The 23,564-nt window shown below is 41.4% G+C and overlaps 1 protein-coding gene across 1 annotated transcript in view; it reads left to right on the top strand.

Moving 5' to 3' along the window:
- sorl1 (sortilin-related receptor, L(DLR class) A repeats containing) overlaps window positions 1-23,564 on the top strand; it is an 89,471-nt gene that overhangs the window by 52,928 nt on the left and 12,979 nt on the right. Inside the window, exons 16-36 of the mRNA XM_083549343.1 lie at window positions 96-181; window positions 4,277-4,449; window positions 5,109-5,240; window positions 5,306-5,397; window positions 6,252-6,498; window positions 7,110-7,248; window positions 7,434-7,607; window positions 11,085-11,198; window positions 11,330-11,452; window positions 14,390-14,509; window positions 14,611-14,736; window positions 15,524-15,634; window positions 15,720-15,851; window positions 15,971-16,102; window positions 16,560-16,697; window positions 16,919-17,071; window positions 17,162-17,332; window positions 20,541-20,669; window positions 20,784-20,910; window positions 22,562-22,731; window positions 22,818-22,930. Coding sequence (XP_083405469.1) covers window positions 96-181; window positions 4,277-4,449; window positions 5,109-5,240; window positions 5,306-5,397; window positions 6,252-6,498; window positions 7,110-7,248; window positions 7,434-7,607; window positions 11,085-11,198; window positions 11,330-11,452; window positions 14,390-14,509; window positions 14,611-14,736; window positions 15,524-15,634; window positions 15,720-15,851; window positions 15,971-16,102; window positions 16,560-16,697; window positions 16,919-17,071; window positions 17,162-17,332; window positions 20,541-20,669; window positions 20,784-20,910; window positions 22,562-22,731; window positions 22,818-22,930 — 2,902 coding nt within the window. The remainder of the gene's footprint in view (window positions 1-95; window positions 182-4,276; window positions 4,450-5,108; window positions 5,241-5,305; window positions 5,398-6,251; window positions 6,499-7,109; window positions 7,249-7,433; window positions 7,608-11,084; window positions 11,199-11,329; window positions 11,453-14,389; window positions 14,510-14,610; window positions 14,737-15,523; window positions 15,635-15,719; window positions 15,852-15,970; window positions 16,103-16,559; window positions 16,698-16,918; window positions 17,072-17,161; window positions 17,333-20,540; window positions 20,670-20,783; window positions 20,911-22,561; window positions 22,732-22,817; window positions 22,931-23,564) is intronic.

The following is a 23,564-nucleotide window of genomic DNA, read 5'->3' as shown; positions in this document are numbered from 1 at the left end:
AGCAATAATACGAGTTTATGGACTTGTAGCAGTAGCACCACCTAGTGCACAACCTAGTAAAAAATGTGTTTTTGTGTTGTTTTTGTTTGGTACAGGTATAGAAAAGTGCCTGGTGATAGCTGCACCGGTGGGGATGTCGAGGCTCGGCTGGATGGAGAGATGCTCCCGTGTCCTGTTGGAGGTCAAAACATACTGCCTGCAACTGTTATTACTTTTAGATAAGAGTTACTCCCAGAGTTATTGCCTTGTTTATGGCAACATTCAGGAGAATCAGACATACTGCTGTATTACTGCTGTACTACTGTATTGTTTTCAGGAGTGGACAATGCATACATTCAGCAGCCACTACTATTTACATGTTCACCAGCTCATTCTTGCAGTTTTTTAATCTTGCAGCAGTGGTACAATTTTTAAAGCCGTGCAGATGCAGGTCACGATTTGAGCTGACAGGAATACCACAGTAACTCAAAGAACCACTTTTTACAAACATGCCAAGCTGAAAAGCATCTCACAACTCAAGCATTGAGATGAATATCCTGCAACAGCAGAAGATCCCAATGGGGTCCATTCCTGTCATTCAGGTTCAGGAAGCTACACTGGGCTCTAAGATTAGAGGAAGTCTCTCAGTCTTTCAGCCATTTTTCATGATTGTACCGTGAGCTTATTAGCTAGTTAATACAGTATTACATCGGTATTTGTCTGCTCCAGGAACTCGTTATATTCGGTACTTGTCACGTTATGGCAACAGCAAAAATGTTTCAGCTACAGAACTCGACACGACTCGTGAGAGCTTCACTCTCGCCGTCAAGCAGATGCACGAAGAGTCTCATGTTAGCTCGTGAACAGTGCCGTAGAGTGCCTTGTTTATGCATTTTCTCAATTCCTTATACAGCACAGTACTGAATAAATACTTTTTCAGTACTCCGTTTCAGAAACCGTCACGAGTTATGGAACGAATTCCGATTTATTACTGTATATGTGACATTCATTTGTTCAGAAACAAATTGGTTGATTTGTATTATTTTTTTTATTTTCATCTAACAAACTTGTTCAAATCACCCATGATTTCAAATTATAATTTCAAACACCAACCCTGCCAAGCAGCCCCTTCAGTCTCTCTTGAGCAAGATCTTTAAGTCAACCAATAAGGTTCTGGATAGTGGCATACGAGGTAACATCCCAGCATTCCTGCCACTTTTGGAATGTGTCCTGGAAATCTTCTTTTCGAAGCATGTCAAGCTCCTTCTGCGATTGGTGCGACCTTAGAGCTGGATTTTCATCTTCATGAAGAGGCGCACGTGGTCCAAATAGCACCAGTTGCATGGCTCTCGATGTACACAGGACCTATCTTTTGGTTTAGTGACTTATGAAGGTCGGTGCTTCCTGTGACTGTGCGTGCGGTCTCGTGCTTCCCTCTGTTGGCGTGTTACAAAACTAGTCTCAAATCTTTTTTCGAAACCACCTCGTATGGTTCGAAAACGTTCATGGTGTTTCCTCATACTGGTTCTGATTCTCAAAATATCATGTGTCGCTGGTATACAGTAATTAATCTACCTCGCTTGTTTGGTTAGTCGTTCCCTTTTTTTTGTGGTCGGTCCACTTCTGGAATTTGATCATAATTAATGCTTTTTCTTCAGAACTAAAGCCCTGCTCATAGTTTTTGAGAACATTCTGATAATGGTTTGGCTTTTAAGGTTGCTGCATTTGAAGCTTTTTTTTTGTCAAAAACAGTGCTACAGCTGAGGTGAAGGGTTTACACAAGAATAAATAATTAGATAAGAAAAAATAATTGGATGGATTGTGAAGAAAAAAAAAAGGATTTTTAGATTTTTTTTTTATTTGCATACACTGGATTTTTAACACCATCTTTTTGTGAGACTTGTTCATGAGCCTTGTTTTTCGGAAAGCGGTCAATTCTATGGGGGGGCTATAAACTTTTGAACAGTATAATCGGCGTAAACTGTATCCCTCTTGAACACGTCTAGATATTTGATGTGGCTTCTGAAGGGCAATGTAGGGCAAAGTGTACGCTGATCGGCTTGTGAAAAATACTCCCCCCGCAATGGGTCTTAATTTGTCGTGTCACCTTTTTGAGCATCGGGGAATGTTTGCAATCTCAGACAGACTGATTGAAATCGGTGAAATATGCAGTTCAAGCTGGAAACCCTCATAATGTTCCACTGTGTGAAATAGCTGATTCAAGCTATGTGAAAAAAGTTATTTCCCCCCCCCCCAGTCTCTTTTATTTGATTGAAATTGTTGACAACATTCTGCACGGCATATAGAAACTCCTGACCTCGAATGTATCCACAAAAGTATTCAGACACCAGCCATGTGTGCTTCAAGTATGTCTTTTGAACTATGAGACCCAGACCTGCTCCAGCATGAAGATGCCCCTGTGAGCCTCATGAAGATATGGTTTGCATATTTTGGAGTGGAGAAGCTTGAGTGGTCTGTTGAATACCTTTGGGATGAGTTGTAAAGGCTGATTGAACCCCAGGCCTCCTCATCCTACAACAGTACCTGACTTAACTAAAGCCCTTGTTGCTGAATGAGCACAACTCTCCATAAGCACATTCCAAAATCTAGTGAAACATCTTCCTAGCTGAGTGGAGGTAATAATACCAGCAAATGGGAACTAAATGTGGAATGGGTTTTTCAAAAAAGCACACATGAATCTTATGGTCAGGCATCAACAACCTTTGTCTGATTGTTGTATGTTTGGATTGTAGGGATGATGAGATTCACCGATTCACATCAGTGCATCAGCATAAACAAACTTTTTTGCATGGACAATGTGACAGCAGTGAAGTGTGCAGTAGGAACGACAGACTGGTTCAAGGTGAAGGTTGGACTACATCAAGGATCAGCTCTGAGCCCTTTCCTATATGCAGTGGTGATGGACAGGTTGACGGACGAGGTCAGACAGGAGTCTCCGTTGGCTATAATGCTTGCAGATGATATTGTTATTTGTGGTGAGAGTAGGGAGCAGGGTGAGAAGAGCATGGTGAGGTGGAGGTATGCACTGGAGAGAAGGGGGATAAAAGTCAGTAGAAGTAAGACAGAGTACATGTGCGTGAATGAGAGGGAGGGCAGTGGAGTGGTGTGGTTGCAGGGAGAAGAGGTGGAGAAGGTGCAGGAGTTCAGGTACCTGGGGTCAACAGTGCAAAGTAATGAAGAGTGTGTTAGAGAAGTGAAGAAAAGAGTGCAGGCAGGGTGGAGTGGGTGGAGAAGAGTGGCAGAAGTGATTTGTGATAGAAGAGAAACTGCGAGAGTGAAAGGGAAAGTTTATAGGACTGTGGTGAGACCTGCGATGTTGTATGGATTAGAGACAGTGGCATTGAGTAAAAGACAGGAGGTGGAGCTGGAGGTAGCAGAGCTGAAGATGTTGTTTTTGTTGGGAGTGACGAGGATAGACAGGATTAAAAATGAGTTAATTAGAGGGACAGCACATGCAGGACGTTTTGGGGACAAAGTGAGAGAGGTGCGATTGAGATGGTTTGGACATGTGCAGAGGAGGGACATGGGGTATATCAGTAGGAGACTGCTGAGGATGGAAACGCTAGAAAGGAGGAAAAAAAGGAAGACTAAGGAAGAGGTTTATGGATGTGGTGAGGGAAGACATGCAGGTAGTTGGTTTGAAAGAAGCAGATGTAGAGGACAGAGTAGTATGAAGAATAATGATTGGATGTGGCGACCCCTAATGGGAGAAGCCGAAAAAAGAAGAAGAAAACTACAAAGGCGTGTTTGTGAAAGGGCCATATGTTAGAAGTCAGAAGGCACTTAAGTAAATTTATGATTTGCTGTCTGTCTGAACTGAAGAAAAAAAAGTACTTTTTGTACCATATTGAATTGCAGAGCGTCATATTTTTTCTGTTGCATAGTATTGCTTAGATTCGCTTCGTGTTGAATCCAATCGAAATCGGATCGCACTGCATCGTAATAGGGGTGAATCATATCGCATCGCATCGGTAGCTGCTTTACAGTATCTGACAAAAGTGAGTACACCTTTCAAATGTAAGGGGTGTACTCACTTTTGTGAGATACTGTATGTCTTTAAGTGTATCGGATCATTGGCTAAACAAATTATTGTATTAAAGAGACATAATGTCTAGATTAATTCTCTAAGGTACCATGGGGCTGCTGGAGTGCGTCCAAAATCTGCGAATTTTGGTAAAGGTCTGTGGAAAATCACATGGCTGACAAAATGCACTTAAATCTTTGATTATCTATTAACCGTTTTCACTGATTCTTCCTGATGTGTTTTTGTGTGTAGAGAGTAACGAATTCATCCTGTACGCCGTGAGAAACTCTATCCACCGCTACGACCTGGCTACAGGCGTGGACCAGCCCCTGCCACTTTCTGGCCTCCGTGAGGCTGTGGCTCTGGACTTCGACTACGAGAGGAACTGCCTCTACTGGGCTGACATTTCACTTGACACCATACAGGTACTAGCACTTGTAGCAGTTCTGTATTGTACTGCGATTAAAAGCGAATGTCCTCAGGAACTGTTCATAAGAATTTATGTATTTTGTTTTTCCAAATGCACATATTTCACATTGTCATTCAGCACATCAACTTGGGGAGCACAATATCTTGACAGGGGCTATTTTTATTAAGATAATCAGTTTAATTCACCATGTCATGGCTGATTGGTGCCTGCATTTTCACAAATGTCCCTTGTGGATCTTTGCGGAACTTTCAAGTTTTTATTAAAACATTTTATTAAAAACAATTTTTGTATTAATTCCCATTTCTTTCGAATGGAAATATTCGCTTCTAGTGGCTGTATAGAATCACAAGGTTCATTTCATTTTGCACGCATGCGCATGAACGGAATGGAGGGTAGAGATTTGTCAGCCACATCAGAATTTTGATGTCACCCAAATGAGGATGGGTTCCCGTTTTGAGTCCGGTTCCTCTCAAGGTTTCTTCCTCATAACATCTAAGGGAGTTTTTCCTTGCCACAGTCACCATGGCTGCTCATCAGGGATAAATACACACTGTTCACCTTAACTGTTAAATTCTCTAAAGCTGCTGTGTCTGTTGTGAAAAGCGCTATGGAAATAAACTTGACTTGACACTTCGTCTCCCTGTGAATTTGTAGCGGCTGTGTTTGAATGGCAGTTCTGGCCAGGAAGTGGTCATTCGGAAAGGCCTGCAGAACGTTGAGGCGCTGACATTTGAACCTGTCAGTCGTCTTCTCTACTGGGTGGATGCAGGGTCTCAGAAGATAGAGGTAAAAAAAATTTTTTTGATATAAGGGGTGCAATAGTGAATCACTCACTGGTTTGTCTTGTTTAGGTCTCGAACCCTGACGGGGATCTAAGACACACCCTCGTCAACTCCTCCATATTGGAGCATCCTCGAGCACTGGCCCTGATTCCTGGAGAGAGGTATGGCAATTTCTAGACTTCTCCATTTTGTCGCTTTTAGAATGGTATTCTGCTGTTATTCTTTTCTATGTAGCTTCTTGAACACGCTGTTTTTCAGCTCATCTTGTTTTTGAGGTCATATGAATGAGAAATCCGACGTTCACTATATGGGCAAAATGTTTGTGGACACCTGACCATAAGATTTGTATGTGCTTTTTGAACATCCCATTCCACATTCAGTCCCAATTTGCTGTTTTACCTCTGGCGAGATTTTCCTCTAGATTTTGGATTAGTGCTCATTCAGCTACAAGGATGCTAGTAAAATCAGGGACTGATGTATTGTGAGGAGGCCCGAGGTGCAGTCAGCGTCCCAATTCATCCAATACTTTTGCGTACCTCCTGACATCGTGGAAACGGTTCGGTAAAGAACAACATATGGATGGAGAAGACTGGTGTCCCAATACTTTTGCCCATATAGTGTAGAAAGTAAAAACGGGAGAGTATTTTTGGATCGAGACGAATTTCCACTGGTGCCACTATAAGCAGGTAGTCAAACTGCATCATGGGTAATTTAGGGGTCTGGTACGTAATTCGAATAGTGACCCGTTAAACAAATGAAATAATCCAGTTTTCTTATTGTGTTACAAAATAAATCCTGGACGCCATTGAAGATGACAGATACATCAATCCAAAATGTTTGGGGGACATTCGGGTTGGAGTTTTTCTTGTGGCATTCAAAGAATGTAGCATGTAGGACTAAATACATAGTGGCTATAGTTTCTTCTGGTAAGAATTTGACCGAATCTGGCTTTTAATGGTTTTTAAAAGTTTTCACAGTGTTCGGTGTTTTAATACTCTTAATACGTGTCTGTCAGCCTCATGTTCTGGACGGATTGGGGGGACAGAGCGGCTGGAGTGTACCGCAGCTGGATGGACGGCTCCAACGTGTCCCGCATCGTGTCGGACGGTGTGCGCTGGCCCAATGGTATCACGGCGGACGAGCACTGGCTTTACTGGACCGAAGCATACGGAGACCGCATTGAGAGAGCCAACTTCACCGGTGGGCAGCGCACGGTGCTCATGGAGGGCCTGCCGCATCCCTACGCTATAGCTGTATTTAAGGTAAAGACCAGGCATGAGATTATGACCACCTGCCTAATATTGTCTTGGTCCCCCTTTTTCTCCAAAGCAGTCCTGACCCTTCAATCACTAACCGCATTAACTTTTTTAGCTATTCGGGCTACAGTCTGTTGGACCACACAGGCCAACCTTCGTTCTTTGGACCACTGCAGAACGGGAAACACCCCACAAGAGCTGCCGTTTTTGGAGATGCTCAGACCCAGTCGACTAGTCAATTTGGCTCTTGTCAAACTCACTCAAATCCTAACGCTTGCCCATTTTTCCTGCTTCCAACACGTCAACTTTGAGGACAAAATGTTCACTTGCTGCCAAATATATCGCACTCATCAACAAGGTGCCATGATGAAGATTTAATCAGTGTTATTCACTTCACCTGTCATAATGTTATAATGTGATAACGTTTTGCCTGACGAATGGACGAGTTGTTATTTGGTTACACATATGAACAAGGAACCTGTTAATGTTGGTGTAATGAATGCGCATGAAAGAGTTTTCTATTAAAAAAATCAACATGATGATGATTATAAAAAAGATGATTAGGATAAAAGCAGTTCTTGTGAATGCAGCTAGTAAGATTTCCTTTTACTTTTCAGAATGACCTCTATTGGGATGACTGGTCAAGAATGGGCATCTTCAAGGCACCTAAATCAGGTTCATCGAACGGCGAGCTCCTCATCGGAAGGCTGACCGGCGTCATGGACCTTAAAATCTTCTACAAGGGCAAGGCCAGAGGTCAGCTTCTAGATCAGCACTGCTTCACTTTCCATGTCAAAGCCATACTTATTCACTACATATTTTAGAAGCTCTTGTTCTGTTCGTGTCATCTAAGTGTGTGTGTGTGTGTGTGTGTGTGTGTGTGTGTGTGTGTGTGTGTGTGTGTGTGTGTGTGTGTGTGTGTGTGTGTGTGCACACTGCAGGCCATAACGCGTGCGCCGATCAGCCGTGTACACTGCTCTGTTTGCCCCAGCCGGGCCACAAACATAGCTGTGTGTGTCCAGACGGAGTAGCCACCACCAAACTGCCCTCAGGACAACTCCAGTGTCAGTGTCCCAGTGGCTACCAGCTCCACAACAACACGTGTGTGAAGACAGGTGAGAAACGTACACACTAGGGATGTGCATCTCCATAACTGCGCTTGAGAAACAGTGTAGCGTGTAAACATATTATTTGTCATGGTTCATTCAATTAGAAATAAAATGCTTTGTAAATAAAATATTTTATATTTTATACAAATAAAATAGAATAAATAAAATTGGCACAAATGAAATCAATTAAGGAGTGGTGGCTTCAGCGGTTAAGGCGCTGGGCTGCCGATCGGAAGGTCTGGGGTTCAAGCCCCGGTATCGCCAAGCTGCCAATCTTGGGCCCTTGAGCAAGGCCCTTAACCCTCTATGCTCCGGGGGTCCCTTACGAGGGAAATATCAAGGTCCGTGACGTCGGAGTGACGTGGGGCCGCCTTCCCGTGGGCTCACCACCTGCAGGAGGGACCGTAAGGGACGGTGCTGTGAGGATTGGGCAGCAGTCGAAGGCGGGGGCCTGCGGATAAGCGGGAGAAAATGAATGAATGAATGAATGAAATCAATTAAATGAAAGGAAAAAATTTATTGGATTACATTTGTTAGATCCTAATTGGGCAATACAGGTGTATATGTGTGTGTGTGTGTGTTACATATAAAATGTTATTCTCCAAAGATATGATCTACTTAACTGTTCTACTTGTTTATAGCATACTTTAACAAATGTCTTCTAAAGCTGAACATAACAAGCTAAACAATTGTTATCGCTAGCATTAGTGGCTAACCAGGAAGTGTCTAGCGTTATGGATTGAAGAATTTTTAGTTTTTTTTTTTTTCTTTTCAACTTTTCATTACACTGCAAATTGTACCCTGCATATAACTACAGTGAGGAAAATAAGTATTTGAACACCCTGATATTCTGCAAGTTCTCCCACTTAGAAATCATGGAGGGGTCTGAAATTGTCATCGTAGGTACATGTCCACTGCGAGAGAAAAAAATCCAGAAATCACAATATATGATTTTTAAACTATTTATTTGTATGATAAAGCTGCAAATAAGTATTTGAACACCTGTCTATCGGCTAGAATTCTGACCCTCAAAGACCTGTTAGTCTGCCTTTAAAATGTCCACCTCCACTACATTTATTATCCTAAATTAGATGCACCTGTTTAAGGTCGTTAGCTGCATAAAGACACCTGTCCACCCCATACAATCAGTAAGAATCCAACTACTAACATGGCCAAGACCAAAGAGCTGTCCAAAGACACTAGAGACAAAATTGTACACCTCCACAAGGCTGGAAAGGGCTACGGGGAAATTGCCAAGCAGCCTTGGTGAAAAAAGGTCCACTGTTGGAGCAATCATTAGAAAATGGAAGAAGCTAAACATGACTGTCAATCTCCCTCGGACTGGGGCTCCATGCAAGATCTCACCTCGTGGGGTCTCAATGATCCTAAGGAAGGTGAGAAATCAGCCCAGAACTACACGGGAGGAGCTGGTCAATGACCTGAAAAGAGCTGGGACCACCGTTTCCGGGGTTACTGTTGGTAATACACTAAGACGTCATGGTTTGAAATCATGCATGGCACGGAAGGTTCCCCTGCTTAAACCAGCACATGTCCAGGCATGTCTTAAGTTTGCCAATGACCATTTGGATGATCCAGAGGAGTCATGGGAGAAAGTCATGTGGTCAGATGAGACCAAAATAGAACTTTTGGGTCATAATTCCACTAAACGTGTTTGGAGGAAGAAGAATGCTGAGTACCATCCCAAGAACACCATCCCTACTGTGAAGCATGGGGGTGGTAGAATCATGCTTTGGGGGTGTTTTTCTGCACATGGGACAGGGCGACTGCAATGTATTTAGGAGAGGATGACCGGGGCCATGTATTGCGAGATTTTGGGGAACAACCTCCTTCCCTCAGTTAGAGCATTGAAGATGGGTCGAGGCTGGGTCTTCCAACATGACAATGACCCGAAGCACACAGCCAGGATAACCAAGGAGTGGCTCTGTAAGAAGCATATCACGGTTCTGGCGTGGCCTAGCCAGTCTCCAGACCTAAACCCAATAGAGAATCTTTGAAGGGAGCTCAAACTCCGTGTTTTTCAGCGACAGGCCAGAAACCTGACTGATCTAGAGAAGATCTGTGTGGAGGAGTGGACCAAAATCCCTCCTGCAGTGTGTGCAAACCTGGTGAAAAACTACAGGAAACGTTTGACCTCTGTAATTGCAAACAAAGGCTCCTGTACCAAATATTAACATTGACTTTCTCAGGTGTTCAAATACTTATTTGCAGCTGTATCGTACAAATAAATAGTTTAAAAATCATATATTGTGATTTCTGGATTTTTTTTTTTAGATTATGTCTCTCACAGTGGACATGCACCTACGATGACAATTTTAGACCCCTCCATGATTTCTAAGTGGGAGAACTTGCAAAATAGCAGGGTGTTCAAATACTTATTTTCCTCACTGTATGTGACAAATAAAGAATCTTGAATCCACAGCGCTAACGCTATTGATTCCTGTACGGAGTGAGTAGCCACAGTGACACTGCGCTAACTGTAGTGTTTTTTCAATTTGTTTTTTATACCCCATTGTTGTGTGTATGCTTTAGTTAATCGGAGGATAATATGTAAAAAGGATGCATCGTGATCCAAAATGCAAATTGAATCTGATATACAACTTTTCTTTTTTTTTTTTTTCGATGCATCACATTGTTAACTTTTATTCTGATGCACCGATGCGAATTGGTGAATTTTACCATCCCTAATACACACGCATCACATTTCCACAAGGATACGAGGAGGAGGTTGTAGATCTTTGATTGATTGGTTTCTAGTGTAATATCATTCCAATGTAATGAATGTAACTGCTAGAAAAAGAGGACAAATGACTTCCTTTTAATCCACTTATTTCCTGTCTGTGTTCGACAGTAAAATAGAGAACAGAAATATTAAACGCAGAGTAAAAGGACCAGATGTCGAACTAGCTGAAAGTCCGAGGATGCAGGATTAATAAGCTCCATAGCAGCAGTGCAGTGTTTAAAATAAATAGTCTCAGTACAGACATTTATTGAACCAGTGAATGAAAACTGAAAGGAATTCTCCATGCGAGAGCAGCAGGCGTGTAAAATGAAAAGGGCTGCAGAGTTATTGTGATGGTCCACTGGTGGAGTGTCTCCTCTGTAGGAAATTGGCTTTTGATCTACAAACCTACGGGTGCTGATTTGCGTTTAGAGGCTTTGAGAGACGTCGTAGCGGGAAAAAGAATTGGAAATATGGTTTTGTGTATATGGACAAACGTTCGAAAGTTTTCTCGGAACTTTTCGAACATCGCATTTTATAGTCTCCATTCTCTGTTATAATAACCTCCACTCAAGACGTTTCACTAGGTTTCCGAGTGTGGTTGTGGAGATTTGTGCTCGTTCAGCTACAAGAGTGTCAGTAAAGGCAGGTACTGATGTAGGATGAAGAGGCCTGTGGTGCAGATCTATAGCAGGCCACACAACCATATCTTCAACCGGTCTCTTTTCCTCTCTGCTCAATAGAACACACTTGTTTGCCGAACCAGTACCGATGCTCGAACGGCAAGTGCATCAGCAGCATCTGGAAGTGCGACAGCGACAACGACTGTGGAGATATGAGTGACGAGCAGGAGTGCCGTGAGTGACAGCAGCCTTGGCTCTGCCCACCTACTGTTCAGATAGAGCTGTCCGTCTCCTTCTCTGTTTCCTGAGATTCACTGTTATCTCTCTCCTTCAATCTCTCTCTCTCTCCCTCGTTCCATCCGCAGCCACCACCTCTTGTGATCCGTCTGTGCAGTTCCGCTGCGTAGCTTCTGGCTCATGCATCCCTTTGGCTTTCAAGTGTGATCACGAGGACGATTGTGGTGACAACAGTGACGAGGAGCATTGCGGTAAGCGTGCGTGCGTGCGTGTGTGTCTGAGCTACATTATCATTCTACTGATATTGTGCTGTAATAAATATTTTCTCCGAAATGATACATGGTATTTATTTTAAAATATTGTGATATGGTTATTATTATTATACATGTATACACTCTGTATACTCAATTCTGATTGGCTGGATGGGTAGTTCTAGTCAGTTTAATCATTGTTCTATTGTTTGATCTTTGATCTATTGATCTTTGTTCTCTATGTGCTTCCTTATAAGCAGTTAATTATAACCAAACAATTACAGTTGCATACAAAGTAAGCTACAATATACATTTCCTAAATATCCTTACTGAGAAAAATCGATGAAGTTTGTGTGCCATTTAACCGATATCGAGAATATGACAATTTAGAAAAATGGCCTGAGGCTCTTGACGAGTTTATTTTTCTAGAAAAACAAGTAAAAATAAATACAATTATCTGCCCATAAAAAAACTTTTAAGCTCGAAATCAATATTGCCATCTAGAAGTCGTTTGTTTAAAAATGATTCGATAACCATTAATATTTGATGATATTTGCCTATATTAAAGAATATATAAAGAATATTTTCAAAACAACTAATATTGAAGATCCTGTGTACAGTGTGTGAATAAAACAAATTTCATTTATGTCATTATTTAATATTTATTTCACGTTCTATTTAGGCAAAAAAAAAAAAAAAAAAAAGATCAGGCATAACATTATGACCACCTGCCCAATATTGTGTTGGTCCCCCTTTTGCTGCCAAAACAGTCGTGACCAATTGAGCACTAACAGCTGTTACGCCCCAGTCTAGGGTAGGGCCGGATAGAGTGATTAAACTAACAGGGTGGATTTGGTTGAATTGGGGATAAAGAATGGAACTGAAACGCTGGTGTATCTAATAACAGGAGGCATAATAAAATATGTATCGTACTGCACCGGGATAAACTACAAAAACTTTTACTAGATCTGTACAACTCAAATGAAAGACGTGACACGACAAAACACATATGTAAATGTATTACCACTGGTATAATACAGTGTATTTACAGTCAAACGGGACAGAGCAAACTCGAAATCAGGATGGGTGTAGGTCAGTCACAGAAGTCACAAGACACGAAGCAGAATAACAAAAAGAACCAAGCGAACCCCTGATCCCAGCTTCCGACCCGACTTTATAGGTCACCTCCTGGTGACGTCATCTACAGGAGGTGGACGCGGCTTTATTTAGTGCAGAGAAGGCCTGAACTGGAAACTCAGAATGGCACCTGCACACCTACACACGTACACACCATGCGCATTTTGTTGCTATTTTTACAATAATGGCTGCATGTCGAGTTATTTGCAGTAAATCTGTACCGCTGTACAAGACGCACATTAACTACTCTAAAATATATCCAAGTGTCATCTCTTTAGTATTGTCCCTTGAGAAGATATGAAATGGTTGCTAAAATTTTGTGCGATACTTTACAAACTGTGTGTGTTGTAGCATATATTAATAAACAGGTGTGTGTGTGTGTGTGTATGTGTATGTGTGTATATATATATATACAGTGAGGAAAATAAGTATTTGAACACCCTGCTATTTTGCAAGTTCTCCCACTTAGAAATCATGGAGGGGTCTGAAATTGTTATCGTAGGTGCATGTCCACTGTGAGAGACATAATCTAAAAAAAAAAATCCAGAAATCACAATATATGATTTTTAAACTATTTATTTGTATGACAAGATCTCACCTCGTGGGGTCTCAGTGATCCTAAGGAAGGTGAGAAATCAGCCCAGAACTACACGGGAGGAGCTGGTCAATGACCTGAAAAGAGCTGGGACCACCGTTTCCAAGGTTACTGTTGGTAATACACTAAGACGTCATGGTTTTAAATCAGAAGGTTCCCCTGCTTAAACCAGCACATGTCCATGCACGTCTTAAGTTTGCCAATGACCATTTGGATGATCCAGAGGAGTCATGGGAGAAAGTCATGTGGTCAGATGAGACCAAAATAGAACTTTTGGGTCATAATTCCACTAAACGTGTTTGGAGGAAGAAGAATGCTGAGTACCATCCCAAGAACACCATCCCTACTGTGAAGCATGGGGGTGGTAGCATCATGCTTTGGGGGTGTTTTTCTGCACATGGGACAGGGCGACTGCACTGTATTAAGGAGAGGATAACCGGGGCCATGTATTGCGAGATTTTGGGGAACAACCTCCTTCCCTCAGTTAGAGCATTGAAGATGGGTCGAGGCTGGGTCTTCCAACATGACAATGACCCGAAGCATACAGCCAGGATAACCAAGGAGTGGCTCTGTAAGAAGCATATCAAGGTTCTGGCGTGGCCTAGCCAGTCTCCAGACCTAAACCCAATAGAGAATCTTTGGAGGGAGCTCAAACTCCGTGTTTCTCAGCGACAGTCCAGAAACCTGACTGATCTAGAGAAGATCTGTGTGGAGGAGTGGGCCAAAATCCCTCCTGCAGTGTGTGCAAACCTGGTGAAAAACTACAGGAAACGTTTGACCTCTGTAATTGCAAACAAAGGCTACTGTACCAAATATTAACATTGACTTTCTCAGGTGTTCAAATACTTATTTGCAGCTGTATCGTACAAATAAATAGTTTAAAAATCATATATTGTGATTTCTGGATTTTTTTTTTTAGATTATGTCTCTCACAGTGGACATGCACCTACGATGACAATTTCAGACCCCTCCATGATTTCTAAGTGGGAGAACTTGCAAAATAGCAGGGTGTTCAAATACTTATTTTCCTCACTGTGTATATATATATATATATATATATATATATATATATATATATATATAATCAATGTGAAATTATGCATCTGAAAATTTTGAATAGGAATCGCTGACTCGAATTTGTGTTGTGTGCGTCTCTATGGCGTGCGATTGTGGTATTGACGGTCACTGCGTAAATCTTGTTGCAGACTCGCATCAGTGCGGTCCTGCGGAGTTCATGTGCGCGCGAGGAGTGTGTATTCGTGACGCCTGGCGCTGTGACGGTGATAACGACTGCCGGGACTGGTCTGACGAAGCCAACTGCACTGGTGAGGGCGCACACACACTGACTGCCACCTGATTGAGTGAAGGGACATTGTAATAACATCTGCTTAATGATAAACCCTTCTCCGATCTCTCTCTTACTCAGTGGGTCACCATACATGCGAGAGCAGCAGTTTCCAGTGTAACACAGGTCACTGCATTCCTCAGCGCTGGGTTTGTGACGGCGATGATGACTGTCAGGACGGCTCTGACGAGGAGCCCAGTCACTGTGGTCAGTGGTCTATAGCACCCACATACAGATTGACACATCAGGTGAAGAAGACAAAAAGGGACTGATGCTTGAGCTCTATAAAGTAAGCTATCGAGTGCTTAAACAAAGGCCTTAAGCTCCCTTCGTAGTGCACTATAGAATATAAGAAACTAAACCCGACCACGTGTCCTCCCCCCCCCCTCACCTCACCCACCACTGTACATTAAAAGACAAGGCAAGCAGACTTTGTGGTTCCAATTAATTTCCCACCAACTTCACACAACGGCAGCGATGACCGTAAAAGCGACTGTATTGTTATTACACTCTGCAGAAGAAAAGCGGCACTTTGATTAGCGGGTCTTCCCCCAACCCCCCTCCTCCCCGACTGGCTTTTGGATTCATGATATTTAGCCGTGTCTTTAATAAAAACACTGATAAAAAGGGCTAATTAAAGATGCCCTTAATCAATGAGGCGTCACAGCAAATGAGCTGCTTAATCAAACGGCCAGTGATAACGACGAGTCCAAAATATCTGCACCGTGACAAGAAATTCAAATCATTTCAACAACAACAAAAAAAAGATGAAATGAAGGTTACATCCGAAGGGCATATTCAAAGCACAGTGTGTGTTCGTAAAACGTGAAAATCAGGAAAATTAAGCATTTTTCATTTAAGAATTTGTTCCACTTGGGACACAAGGAAAACCCAATAACCCGGAATATTTTTTCTCTCCCTTTATTTGAAAAAAATGTTGAGTCTGTACGTACTTACCCTTTTAAAGTGCTTTTTTCTTTTTCAACACCTCCAGAAGGAGATCGCTGTAACGGCTTCCTGTGTTCCAATGGCACGTGCTTGCCTGCCAGTTCGCACTGTAACGGCGTGGAGGAATGCCCAGGGGGCGCCGACGAGCAGCACTGCGGTTAGTATTTAAGTGCGAGCAGGAGCTACAGGGCCAATTCTAAATAGTGTTAAAAATCTCAAACACTGTGTGTTTGTTGTGGCAGATCCTTTGTGCACACGCTACATGGAGTTTGTGTGTCGGAACCGAGCTCAGTGCCTTTTCCAGTCGCTGGTGTGTGATGGAACAAAGCATTGCTCCGACGGCTCGGATGAGGACGCCGCTTACGCCGGCTGCTGTGAGTCCGACGTTTTTTTTTTGTGCACATTAGGTTCATTTTGCATTCTAATTGCATTCATTAAACAAATAAGGAAATAATGGATTAATTACAACTTCCTGTATACGTGCCTCCGCCAGCTACCCATCCCGAATTCGAGAAGAAGTGCGACACCTACAACTTCCAGTGCACCAACGGCATGTGCGTAAGTCTGGACTGGAAGTGTGATGGCATGGACGATTGTGGCGACTACTCGGACGAAGCAAACTGCGGTAAGCGCCGTGTTGTTAACTAGAGGTTATTATGTATACTGGATAATAAAACAAACATAATAATGTGTAAAATAGTACTGAACTTTGTTCCAAAAACAGTGCTAAACAGAATTATATTTATTTAGAAATGTACTAAATAATAATAAATTCTTAATAAATTCTAATCACAAATTCAAAGTAATAAATATAAAAGAGCGCTCTCCGTGCAGCACGTGGTCTCGCATGTTAGTAAAAATGCTAGGGATTCACCCCCTTGAGGCCGCTCTCGTAATAACAGCGGACATTCTAAGCCGTTCTAGCAAAGGGCACAATCCGGAAAAACTATCAGTATGGAACAGTTGTCGGTGCCAATTTATCTGCAAAATTGGTCAACCCTTATTGTTAACCGCCCCCGAATGCTGCTCATACGTGTCTGCATGTGTGGTTTTGCACCTCTTAATTCTCCGTTTTCTTTCAGCGGGTTCTCCCACAGAGGAGCCCGGCTGCACGCATTACTTCCAGTTCGAGTGCAAGAACGGCCGCTGTGTGCCTACGTGGTGGAAATGTGATGGTGAGAATGACTGCGGAGACTGGTCGGATGAGGCGCAATGCACAGGTGCGCCGTCCAATTGTCCGTCTGTCCCTTTCCCTCTCTCTGTCTTCTCCTTTCGCATAACTACACTTTAATATTACCCTAGTAATTCTACATGCATGCACTTTAACAGTGAAATGGAGACACACTATTATGTCGCTGTGATCCGCTTTGTAATAAGAAGGAGTACAAGCACGAAATTATTTAAAGCCCTGTGTTTATAATGTACGTATGGCCTCTTTTAGATGGACTTTATCCCCATACGCCTGCGCCGGGCCTTGCAACGTGTGCGCCTAACCGCTTCCACTGCGGCTCTGGAGCGTGTATAGTGAATAACTGGGTGTGTGATGGATATGCTGATTGCCCCGATGGCAGTGATGAAGTGGGCTGCCCTACAGGTAGAAGTGTGACATTACACACTACCAACTAAACTTATTTGGTAGTTCTTTTTCTGTGTCTTACTCTGTGTATGTGTGTTTGTGTGTTAGCCTCTAATAGCTCGGTGACTCAGATGCCTGTGCCCACTCATGCCCCTGACCAGTCTGGCCGTTGCTCCAGAGGGCAGTTTCTGTGCCGTAAGCCGCCCTCATGCATCCCGGAATGGCAGCGCTGCGATGGCCACCCCAACTGTCAGGACAACTCAGACGAGTCCGACTGCCGTAAGTGTCCACCTTCACATCCATGTTATTGTTTCCATAGTAACAACTTGCACGGAGATTTGCGTGGTGTATTCGCTACATAACTTGATTCAAGATCTTGGAACATCTTTCCATAGGAATTTTTACAATTACAAGTCCATACAGTGTAACAGTGCAAGGATAAAAAGTACAGTGCTGTGAAAATGTTTTAGCACCCTTCTGATATTTGGAACAAAAAAAAAAACATTTTGTAAATATTTGTTTCAATTGATTATTTACAAATAATTCAGATCATCAAGCAACTTTCAACATTACACAAAGATAATCCTAGGACACCCCAAATGCAGTTTTTAATTAATGATTTTATATGTTAAGGGTAAAAATGTGTCCCAATCTTCTAGTCTTGATTTGATTTGATTTTAGTCCCTGTGTGAAAAGTAATTGCCCCTAAACATTATAACTGGTTTCAACAAATGCATTGCGGTGGTAACAGCTACAATCAAGCGTATAGAAGCGTAATAAGCGTATTGTAATAAACGATCGCTGTGGATACATTTTAGCCTACTTTTTTTTGGAAGAATTGCCAATACAGCCACATTGGGGCATTTTCGAGTACAAATGGCCTGTTTAAGGTCACGCTATAGCATCACAATAAAAAAAGTCCAAATTTTGACTCCAAAACCCTGGGTTTTTTTTTTTAAGCCATTCAGGGGTGGACATGCTGGTGTGCTTCGGATTATTGTCTGGTACTTTTTTCCCATAGTGCCAGGCAGGTTTGGACAGTATTTTTCCCTTAATAAATGAAATCATCATTTAAAAACTGCACTGTACATGTATTTACATCCTGGAAATCTATTTTGGTGTTGAAAAACCTCTGTGTATTTAAAAAAAAAAAAAAAAAAAAAAAAAAAAAAAAAAAAAGCTATTATTGCTGTTTTATTGAGGGAATTGTTTTTCAGGGACCACACACATGAAAACTTTTCAATCTGGCTATTAGAAAAGAATAGTAAATAAATGAATAATTAAAATCAGCTGGTGGACAGAAAACGGTCTCAAATAAGGAAACCTGTGACACTTTCACACCCACTGGCTGTTTCAAATGATTTCCATTTCTTTTTCCAGTAACATTAACAATAAATCCATGATGAAATCCACTGCCACTGTAGAACTGTGATAGATCAGGGTTTTTTCCCCCCCTCACCCATGCTGTTCTACGTTTACTTGCGTATCCTCGTAACGATAGCTTTCTAAATCTCACATGATGGCCAGCTGTGTGGGAAATATATTACTCTGGAAATCTTTGACAGCTTTTGGTTTCGCTGACATGATGCTGTAAACGAAAAATTTCTCCGTATTTATTTATCTATTCACTTTTATTGGCTGTTAAAGATTTTCAATCTTTCATTCCCTATTCAAATATACTGTAAGATTAGAAGAAACAATTCTATAAGAGAGAAAAAAACTCACATGTAAAATTCCATCGCCTCAGTCCGACATCACCGGCACTTTTCGTTCCTTTTTTTATTTTATTCATTTATTTTTATAATACTCGCGTTAATTTCCCAGGAACATTTAAACATGAGAAAATCCAACCTTGATGGTTCACCAGTTCCTTACATGTCCCCAGGTTCACACACTCATATTACATTACATTGAATTGATCAAAGTCGAATGTAGTAGAGCTTTTATAAAATGTATATATTTATATACAGTCTAAATAATACAAGTTTACAGTCTTCAAACTGTATTAGTTTCAGAGTTAGAATTTTATTTTTTTTGTAAATAAATTGTAAAATATATTTTTGTTCTTGTTTTTATACAGCACACATCTATCATTCAAGTTTGCATACAAAACTGTCATACATTTTATTAATTTTTTATATATATTTTTTGGCTTATTTCTTTATTTTTCTTTGAAAAAAAAAAGAAGAAGAAGAAACAAAAAGTAAATAGATGAAGCCAGCTGACTGGATCTTTCCCACCTGGTAGTGATGCAGAGTCCATGGTCAGCGTTACACACTTTGAGAAGAGCACTATCTGTTCATGTTTGCATGCTTGATCTTCTCCTTCCTTTCTGAGAACATGGCCAAGTTTGCATTTCTTAGACTCCTGTACACTTGTGAATTTGATTACTGAAATTACTACTCAGAAGCATCTTAAGCGATTTAAATTTTTCTTTATATATATATAAAGAAAAATTTACCAAAAGTTTGGACACACCTTCTCATTCAAAGAGTTTTCTTTATTTTCATGATTATGAAAATTGTAGATTCACACTGAAGGCATCAAAACTATGAATTAACACATGTGGAATTATATGTGGAATTATATACATAACAAAAAAGTGTGAAACAACTGAAAAATGTCATATTGTAGGTTCTTCAATGTAGCCACCTTTTGCTTTGATTACTGCTTTGCACACTCTTGGCATTCTCTTGATGAGCTTCAAGAGGTAGTCACCTGAAATGGTCTTCCAACAGTCTTGAAGGAGTTCCCCGAGAGATGCTTGGCACTTGTTGGCCCTTTTGCCTTCACTCTGCGGTCCAGCTCACCCCTAAACCATCTCGATTGGGTTCAGGTCCGGTGACTGTGGAGGCCAGGTCATCTGGCGCAGCACCCCATCACTCTCCTTCTTGGTCAAATAGCCCTTGATGCCTTCAGTGTGACTCTACAATTTTCATAGTCATGAAAATAAAGAAAACTCTTTGAATGAGAAGGTGTGTCCAAACTTTTGGTCTGTACTGTGTATATATATATATACCATATTGCCAAAAGTATTGGGTCACCTGACCTTTCCTGTTCTATGTATATAACTGTTACCACAAAGCTGGAGGCTCTCGATTCTCCAGGACGTCTTTAGATGCACTGTAATAAAATTTTGCATTCACTTGAACTTGGAAACCCAAACCTGTTCCAGCATGGCAATGCTTCTGCACAAAGTGACCTTTTTGAAGATCTGGTTTACATGCTTCGGAGAGGAAGATTGTCAGTGGCCTGCTTTAGAGTTCTGATCTCATCCCTTTTTCTACACCTTTGGGATGAATTGGAATACTGACTGCACCCCAGGTCTCCTCACTTACATCAGTACCTGCCTTTCATAATATAAGAGCAAATTGCGATGTGGAATGCAATCACATATTATATTTATGATTTGGTGACCCAATACTTTTGGAAATAACGTGTATATAAATGAGTTCTCCTTGTGTGTATTTCTCCGCTCTCTGTGTAGCCACCCGTGAGCCTCTGGTGTGTGTGAACGGGAGTTTGTGTGCTGACCGGGAGGCCTGTGTATTGGAGAGTGAGAGGTGTGATGGCTTCTTAGACTGCTCAGACCACAGTGATGAGGATAACTGCACCGGTGAGAGACACTACACTACATCACTCTTACCTGGTCCCTAGAAAACAATTTCACAAGGGTAATCTTGCTCTAGTTCCTGCTTGCTCAATCCAGTGTTGTCTTTCTGCTCGTCAGCCGACCAGCTGGTGTATAAAGTCCAGAACCTCCAGTGGCACGCAGACTTTTCCGGCACTGTCACACTCACCTGGTCCAGGCCCAAAAACATGCCGCCCTCCTCCTGCTCCTTCCTCATCTACTACAGGTATTCTGCCTTCATCTGAAACCTTACATTTATATTCCACAGTGCGCCATGTTCCCCCTGTAAGGTTGTCGTATGTTCTCCTGCTTGCATTCCATAACGGCAGACAGTTTGATTCTGGGCGGGGGTCCGGGGGTGTGGTCCTCCAGCTGAAGAGTCTGATGTGAAATGAATATTTGAGATGTTTTTCATATTTAACACTTATTATTAACCACTTCTATTGTATGTGAATGATTTTGCAGAAAGACAAAGAAATTAACCTTGGCTCTTTAAAATATGCTTTTTGCTGAGATGCGCATGAACAAATGCTCAAGTAATAATGAACAATTGGATTACGTTCGTAAAGATGTACTGAAAAAAAATTAGGAAATTAATTGTAATGTTCTCAGGCTTGAAAAAAAAAAGAAGGGATATTTGTGACATACTTTGGTGCCATCTGCTGGTGCCGCAGCTGCATTAAAAACAAAAACAACAAAACCCAGACATCACAAAGTGCCATTTTGCTGCGTCATCCAGCAAATACGTTTTCATTACACCAGCTAAAAGTCGCTTATTGTAAATTAATAATTTTCGAGTCAGTACGCCAAGACACATACGGCCACATGAAAGTAGTCTTTAATCACTTTTGATGACACGCATGTTCCTTTTGTGATCTTCATCAAACTCGATGTTAAACCTTATTTTCAGTTAAAAATCCTCCCTTAGCATGAATAAATCCTCCCTTAGCTTTGCACACTTTTGATAACCAGACAGTTTAATCCAAACATTCAGTTGAACTACATTGCCGAATGCATTGCCTTGTAAAACTTCAGGATTTCTTCACCAGAATTTTCCTTGTGATCCAATTCATCCCAGAGTAGTCCAATAGGATTTAGATGCGGTGACTGGGCAGGTCATTTAATGATTGCGAACACTCCATTTGACTGTCTGCTCTCGAAATAATGCTTACAGAGCGTGAGCATGTGCTTCAGGTCATTGTCTTGTTGTACGGTGAAGTCGGTTCCTATTAGCTGCATTACATGGTGGAAGCCAAACTATTAGGCTTCGACCTCTATGTTTGACTGTGGGTGTGAGACAGTCTGCTAACATTTTCTCTTCTGTTCTCCGTCTTACATAAGTTCATCTGTCTAATTCGGACTCCTCTGTCCACATTGTCCAGTTTTTGTGTGCACGTCTCTTGTTTTTGCCTTTAAACTAGTTTTATTGGGTATAAACAAAAGGAACACAGACGTGCCTCAAAAAAGGTAAGACTAGGTGTTTCTAAATGTTCGAAATGCGATCAAATCATTGTGATGGAGAAGTGTGAGAAAAAACGGAGAGCATGGATAAAGTGTAAACTCACCAGCTGATGAACCACAAGCCTGCGATGTGTTATATATTTATATTTAATTAGTCGGAGTCTGTTTTATTGTAATGGGAATATGTAAGTTGGATCATTTTTGACAATTTCATAAAAGAAAAATATGTACACTTCAACCCATTTCGTTCCCTTTCTTGTGTCTTAAGTGTTATTGCTGGGAGGATTGTCTATTTCACAAAACAACAACAAAAACAATTAGTAGATGATTGTTGTATCTTGCTTGGCAGCACTTCTTTAGTTTAAATATGATATAATATGCCAAAGGTCTGTATTAAACTTTTTTCCTGCCCCCAGGCTGGTAGGGACTCAGCAGTGGACCACCATGGACACACACAGCAGCAAAAGCAGCTATACACTGAGCGTGCTGAGGCCAGACACCACCTACCAGGTGAAAGTGGTGACACAGTGCCTCAGCAAGCAGCACAAGACCAACGAGATGCTTACGCTGAGGACCCCCGAGGGCTGTAAGTGACTCTCGTGAAACACGCTTCATCATCGCACATGCAAGAAGGCAGAATGAAGTACGACTTGAGTTTTGTGTGTGTTTCAGTGCCCGATCCTCCTCAGGCTTTGCAGCTCAGTTGTGATAACGCAGAAGACGGCACGGTGCTGTGCTCCTGGAGTCCTCCAGCTAATGCTCACGGCTTCATCAGAGAGTACATTGTGAGTTTATGTCTTATATAGTTTATTGCTGTCTTTTACTCTGAGGAAATGTAATCAGGTCGAGCTGTACATAGAGGTAGAAAATACACAAATACTTTTTTTAATAATTTTTTTTTTATTGAGATAAAAACGCATTGAATCGACAATTCCTTTATAATCTTAAGTTTAAAATAAATAAAAATTGAAAATTATTTTAAATAATAGTTTCTTTAATTGTATCTGTTTATGAAAATTTTTTATATTTTTTTGCATAATTATAACTAGAATATTTGTACTGGATTATTATTGGTTTTTTTCCCATTAGTTTATTTTTTCTCACTCTTATCTGTAAATCAAAAAAACGAAATGAATTCTCAATTTCTGTTTTCTGTGTTAAAATTGGTCTACCGATTTATAATTTTTGCACTGATTGATGATCGCTGGAACAATCAGCTATTGCCAAAAATCCATACTAATATTTTTTTCTGGGTAGCGTCCGTTCTTGCAGCGGCTGAGAAGGTTTGCTGTCATTATGTGAGCGGCCTCTAGAGGCGAATCACTGACACAACGTGCTGTTTCTTTTTACACACGAGACTGCACGCTGCACGGAGAGCATTAAATCTATTTATTATTGATCATGTATTTCATGTATATT

The sequence above is a fragment of the Silurus aristotelis genome (assembly GCF_946808225.1).
Source record: "Silurus aristotelis genome assembly, chromosome: 8".
Lineage (NCBI taxonomy): Eukaryota > Metazoa > Chordata > Actinopteri > Siluriformes > Siluridae > Silurus > Silurus aristotelis.
Note: the sequence above shows the minus strand (reverse complement) of the source record. Positions and strands in the feature narration are given on the sequence as shown.